The sequence below is a fragment of the Myotis daubentonii genome, chromosome 9, assembly GCF_963259705.1.
Source record: "Myotis daubentonii chromosome 9, mMyoDau2.1, whole genome shotgun sequence".
Classification (NCBI taxonomy): Eukaryota; Metazoa; Chordata; class Mammalia; order Chiroptera; family Vespertilionidae; genus Myotis; species Myotis daubentonii.
This window is the reverse complement of record NC_081848.1, coordinates 67,928,790-67,935,402: the sequence shown is the minus strand read 5'-3', so window position 1 is coordinate 67,935,402 and position 6,613 is coordinate 67,928,790. Positions and strand designations below refer to the sequence as shown.

Genomic DNA, 6,613 nt, shown 5'->3' with positions numbered 1-6,613 from the left:
GGGCTCCTGCGCTGTGACAGGGCACAGGCCAGGCTGGGAGACCCACCCACCAAGGATGAATTTTGTGCACTGGGCCTCTAGTTTTTATATAAACATCCTTGCTTCAATTACTGAAATACCTTTATTTTCCTCACCTCCACAATTTGTATTATTTTTTCTATGCATTTAAAACTTGTAAAACAAAACTGCAATCAAGTCTTTTAATTAATACAATAAAAGTAAAGGCAGTTAGTTGGCATTCTAGAGGAAAACTAAATTCTGGAACTAAGTGTGCCCCTTTTTGCATATATGAATTTATCTTACCGAATTAGCCGATGAATCACCAATAAAAACAGGTGGAATGTCAACTTTCTTTAATGCATCAACTTACTGTTGTTGAATTATAATTCTTCCTTGCTTTCAATGACCTTGCTTAATTTAATACAATTAGTGATCATGAGCTGATAAAACATCAATAGTTATACCTTTGCTACAAAGTTAATTCAATACCTATTATTTTTCAGACAACATGTTGGGCTCTGGAGATACAAAGATGAATATTCTTTTTTTTTTCTTGGTGAAAAATAAAATGTAGGCAATATTCTGGAATCTTAGAGAACCATGACAGCAACAACCTTTAATGACTCCACTGTGTTATTTCAAATATTTCAATACCTTGAACTGAGTTTTGAGTTAATTTGCTATTTAAAAATAAAAGCATAGTTTATTTTATGTGAGATACAAATATGATATCACTCATCCAGAATACTTGAGATTCCTAGTAATATTGGAGAAGAACCAAAATTAATGTCTTGAGTCTGTGATAAATAAGAAACACATTTTAGGAAGCTACATTTTAAAGTCATAGAACAATCCATGCTGATAGGAATTTTCTTAATGCCACCCTAACATCTTTGTTTCTCAGGCAATATATCATGGGGTTCAACACTGGTATCACAATGGTGTAAAAAAGAGAAATAAATTTGTCCATCCCTGCTGAATAACTGGACTTTGGCCTCAAATATGAAATCATGCCTGATCCAAAGAATAAAGCCACAACCATGAGGTGGGAAGAGCAAGTGGAGAAGGCCTTGGCTTGCCCAGTTGCCGATGGCAGTGTCAGGATGGTGGAGATAACTTTCACATAAGATCCAAGAATCAACATGAAAGGAGCAGTGACAAGTAGAACAGCAAGAACATAAATCAACATCTCTATCATAGATGTATCCCCACAGGCAAGCCTAACTATTGGTGGTATGTCACAGAAAAAGTGATTCAACTGATGAGATCCACAGAAGGGTAGAGAGAAAATCTGGTAGGTGAGCCCTATGTGCACTGGAATTCCTGTCATCCAACAACCAGCTGCCAAATGGATACACAGTCTATTGTTCATGATGAGAGGGTAGAGTAATGGCTTGCAAATGGCAACATACCTGTCATATGCCATTGCAGTCAGAATAAAGCACTCGGTGCCTCCCAAGACCAGAAAGAAATACATTTGAGTAGCACAGGCCAGAAAGGAAATACTTCTATTTTGTCTACAAAGATCTATTAACAATCTGGGAACAGTGACTGACACATAACATATTTTCAAGGAAGAAAAGTTCCCAAGGAAAAAATACATGGGGTTCTGAAGGGAAGGATCAGCCTTGATTATCAGAACAACGAGGCTATTTCCCATCAGAATAATCACGTAGATGCTCAAAAACACCCCAAAAAGAAATCCTTGCAGATCAGGGACGTCAGAAAAGCCGAGCAGGATAAAACCCATCATTGAAGTGTGGTTTTCCCCTGGGGGATTTTGTCCTGTAGATTCCATATATGAACAAAACAGTCCCAGTGTAGAAGTCCCTTCAATTCACTGGCATGGCATAGCTAATCCAGGTTTTTGTTTGTTGGTTTTGTACTTTTGTTAATATATTTGAAATCCAATATCTTAAAATTCTGATATGGCAAAGCAGGAAACAATGTTAAACTTTATTTTTCCTGTTCATATTAACAATATGCACAAATGAAGAACACGGCAAAACAGACATGTCGGGTAGCTTAGTCTCGGAGTAAGAGCTTCTCGAGGTAACTTGTGAGAAAAGTTTCTCCTTCCCGCCCAATCTGCTCTATGATTGCTTTGTATTTGCATATTTGCCTGCCCAGCACCTGCTGGTTTACAATCTGTTTAGATGATTTTTCTCATCATGTTTGGTTTTATGTTTCCTCTGTGAACTTCATCTCAGATGACTGAGGGGCAAGGTCATCAGAAGACTCCAGTGCAATCCCAGTCCAGGCCAGCCTGGGCCACATCCTATCTGGTAAAGAGACGTAGACACTCATCAGAAAAGCAAGAAATATAGCCTTGTTCCATCATCAAAAGATTCCACTGAAATATCCCAGAAACTTATATGAGTAATAATATATCATAGCAAGTCCTATGTTCATTTGAATTTTAGAATGTGAAATAAAGATATTAGAATTTGCTTTAATATGTCCTCAGCCCTGCCATGACCCCCAACAATCTTAACAGCTTTACTTATATTCTGAACTCTAGGTATACTTTAGAAGTAATTAGCTAACTTTAGGGCTTTATGGGATAATTAAACAAGGAAAAGGTAAAATAAAATGTGTAAGGAAATCTGATCATATGGCTCATCCCTGACACCAGACAAGATATAAAATTTGTTTCTGTACACCTTTTTATATCTTTAATTATGTATAAGCTCTTGAATACATAGTTAATATATATTACAAATAGAATATATATTATGTATAATGCATATTTAAAATATCTTTATTTAAATAACCATTAGAAAACACAGTGCTAAATGCAGTGTAGGTTTAGCCTAATCAGCTCCTTAAATAATTAAGCATTTTAGAACAAATAAGTTCAGTCTTTCCTCCACTGTGTTGGATCCTAGACATCACTTTTATGATTTCTACCCAGCCTTCATTGGTGTTAAACCATGACCTTTTTCACAGAGAGACATACTCCAAGATCTACATTGTCATGAGTTTTGAAGTTTCTCTTCCATTTCCCAGACTCCAACTTCATCTTCTCTTCCTACAGAATACTTTCCACTTTCAAGACCCCCAGTTCCCCTTCCCTCTCACAAATCCTGAGCTACCGAAACAGCTTGAATTTCTACTCTTTGTTTCTTGCTTCTCACTAATCCTACATGCTTCCCTTCTTAGTTCAGTGAATTCTCTATCCTGACATTATTAATTTTTCACTTCATATCCTAAAGATAAAACCTTTCTCCTACCTCTTCTCTACTATGGCTCAGAAATTTCAAGAGGAGGGATCAAGGACCTGGGGCATTTCAGATTCAAATACTATGTTCTACAAGCGGAGAATAAGTACACTCCCCCAAGTCTTCTCTTTCCATCTCTTTGCTTTTCTAGTCTGTCTTTTTTTTTTTCCATCTTTTTTCATCTTTTGGTAGTTATTTCCTCATTTTAGATCTACTCAAAATTTTATATCACCTTGCTTATATATGTTTTCTCTAAGAAGTTATACCTATGAAAAAGAACTGCAACAAAAAGAGAATTGAATTTTCAGTGACTCAGATAGGTTGGATAAATGTATCTAGAAGTCAATCAATATATATTTTGCAGCATATATTGTAATTTATTATGGGTAAATACTAAGTGTCAGAATGTGTTAAACACTAAGGATGCTAATGGTAAATAGTATGAGCCCAGTTTCTGTCTTTACAGAGCTTACAGACTAGTGGTGAAGTCAGACAGATTAGAAAAGTTATTACCATAGAATGTGCAGCAGCTACATAGGAAGGAGCATAAGGTGTTATGGGGATACCAGATGATTTCTTAAGGAAGTGACATTTACTCTGAGACGGGGTAAAATCTTAATATCACAGAAGCATTTTGTTATTTTTTACATTTAAGAAAATAGAATAAAACACTTTCCAGAAAAACTTCCCTCATATTATTATCTAGTTTTGCATTCCAATAGCTAGCTGAATTCTTATATGGAGGAGTGGTTCATAAATACTTCTGTCGGAAAAATTTAACTAGATTCAAGTACTTGCTGACCAAAGAACTTGACATTAATTGACTTAAAATGGAAATTAGATATACTCTATTCTGATATGTCCTTATTTAAATGATCAGAACTTAATTTTTCTTGCTTGAAAATATACACAGTAATAATAATGTGTGACTCAGGGAATTGTTTTCAGGGCTAAGTAATATAATCCATGTTAACTGCCTGCTTTAAAATAGGCAGTTTTGCTTCTATTAGGCATTGTTTTTATCATTATTAACATACCTATTAACATACTTATTGTATTTATCATTATTATTTTAACTTACATATTTTTTCCTCTCTTCTCAAACTTTTCTCATCTTTATCCTGCCATGGAGTAGCCTTTTCTTAATCTAGAAGAGGAGAAAATGTACGGGAGGGTGTTTTGGGAGGAATACGAAGCTTACAAGTAGCATGCTGCCGGTGTGTGCCCATGCGATGCTGTGTGGGAACACACCCGCAGCAAAACCAAGGGGGAACCACTGTCATTTCCTGGGCTTTGTGTTTAGTTTTCTCTCTTCTGTGCCAGTTTCCTGTACTTAGAACACAACGGAGAAGTAGGCTTTGTTATAGAAATATAAGCAACATTAAAAGGTCTAACTCAAATCCTATTTAATATGAGCATCCCCAGAGATAACCTTATTTTTTGAAATTGATCTTGTCTCTCCATTAGTAATTAATTGTATTTTGCAGTTGTAATATGGGAATGCCAGATCCTCCTTTACAAATTTTTCTGTTTCAGTGAGAACTAACATAGCCATGGAGAATAGAGAGGCCTGATTATTTGGAACTTTTTTTTTATTGTCAACAATTTTTGAACATTTTTTTATGTACTAATCACCTTGTTAATGACTTCACATGCATTATCTCATTTACTACATTCTGAATGAAGTAGGTACTGTTATTATTCACATTTGGCATAGAGGCAGAAGTAGAGAGAAATTAAATAATGCCCAATATCAAGAAGCTGGTGTGAACTAGCTGACTTCAAACTCAACAGTGCAATGCCAGGGTCCATGTCCTTTCCCCCACCAATATGTTTATTGAAAAATTTTGGATATAAGTGGATCCACACAGTTCAGACCTGTGTTGTTCAAGTTACAACTGCATATTAGATCTGTTTCATTTGAACAGTTTTACTTTTTCTTCTTGCGCACTTTCCACAGCAGCTCTGCCTCCCATAAGCACCCTCTCACCTGGCCAGTGTGTGTCTGCATCTGTGAGACGCAGCGCTGGTCCGGGGGACCGTGGTTACTCGGCAGCCTCCTGCCCACAGCAGCGGCATCACTGGCCTGACATTCCATCCTACCATTATTGTAGTCTATAGTTTTAATTAGAATTCAATTGGCTTCATAGAACATTCAATAGGAAATATTATTTTAAATTTAATGTCCTGAATAATATTAATAAATTTACAGAATATGAAACTTCACAACAGCAAGGTGATTTTATGTTCATTTTATATCTTTTACTATTATAAAAATGAAAGACTGAGTTGATTACTTATAGCTACCATCTACATTTTAATTTCAGGAGATTTATCTCATAAATTAGTCTGATTGGAAGAAAGTATTTTCTTTGATGACTTAATTTTTTAGATGAAAAATAATGTACTACCATAAAATAAGCAGAATAAAATAATTACTGCTTAGTTGTTTATATAATGGAGACATCACCATGTGTTGCTTCTTTTATAAAGATATGATCTATGTAATATAAATTTTTGGTTTAAATTATTCGAGTAACAAATTCAGCCATTCCTATTTTTCCTGAAGCTTATACCTCACTTTAAAATCTATCAGTGTACCTTGGGTAAGAAGTAATAGCCTCTTATTCCTTGTGATGGCATCTTCTCTCCAGGACATGTTGCATAGTTAACTCAGTAATCTGTTTATCAGGTGGTAACTTAGAAAACAACCCAGGCTGCCTCTGGTTGGATTAGTGCTGTAGTGAGGACGCTCTCTATGGAATATGGTCTGAGCAGCATTAGCCCCCTGGCCACTCCTCTTTATCTTCTCCCGTCCTCTCCATATTTGGAAAGTGGAGGCAATTCCCCATTGGGAAAGGTTGTATTAAGACCAATGAAGGTATTAAGCAAAGAAGATAAAGAAGATTCATGGACACAGACAACAGTTTGGTGATTGTCAGAGGGAAGGGGAGATGGGGAGAGGTAACAGAAGGTAAAGAGGGGATAAATAGTGATGGAAGGAGACTTGACTTGGGGTGATAAACACACAATACAATATACAGATGGTGTATTACAGAATTGCATACTTGAAACCCATAGATTTATTAACCAATATCATTCCTATAAATTCAATTAAAAATACATTATTAGTCTTTAAGTTGGCCTTTATCTACATATGAAATCGAAGGATACTAAATTTGAAATTCTTAAAAACCATTTCTTAACCTCAAAGAATGTAACATGGAAATATTCTAGATTCCATGCATCATCTAGGTTGTTTACATGTTAAGGCTCTCTGTTCATGACATGAATAGGATTTATCTGTAGTTACAGATGTTAACATAAGGAAAAATGAATTTGGACAAGAGGATAGAGTATAATAAGTTGCAAGGTTTCTATATCAGAAAGTG

At 35.6% G+C, this 6,613-nt stretch overlaps 1 protein-coding gene across 1 annotated transcript; it reads right to left on the bottom strand.

Moving 5' to 3' along the window:
- Positions 1-841: 841 nt before the first annotated feature.
- LOC132242290 (olfactory receptor 10AG1-like) lies at positions 842-1,777 on the bottom strand. Its single transcript, XM_059711192.1, has one exon. The coding sequence runs from the start codon at positions 1,751-1,753 to the stop codon at positions 842-844; it is 912 nt and encodes a 303-aa protein (XP_059567175.1). The 5' UTR covers positions 1,754-1,777.
- Between the last annotated feature and the right edge of the window lie 4,836 nt (positions 1,778-6,613).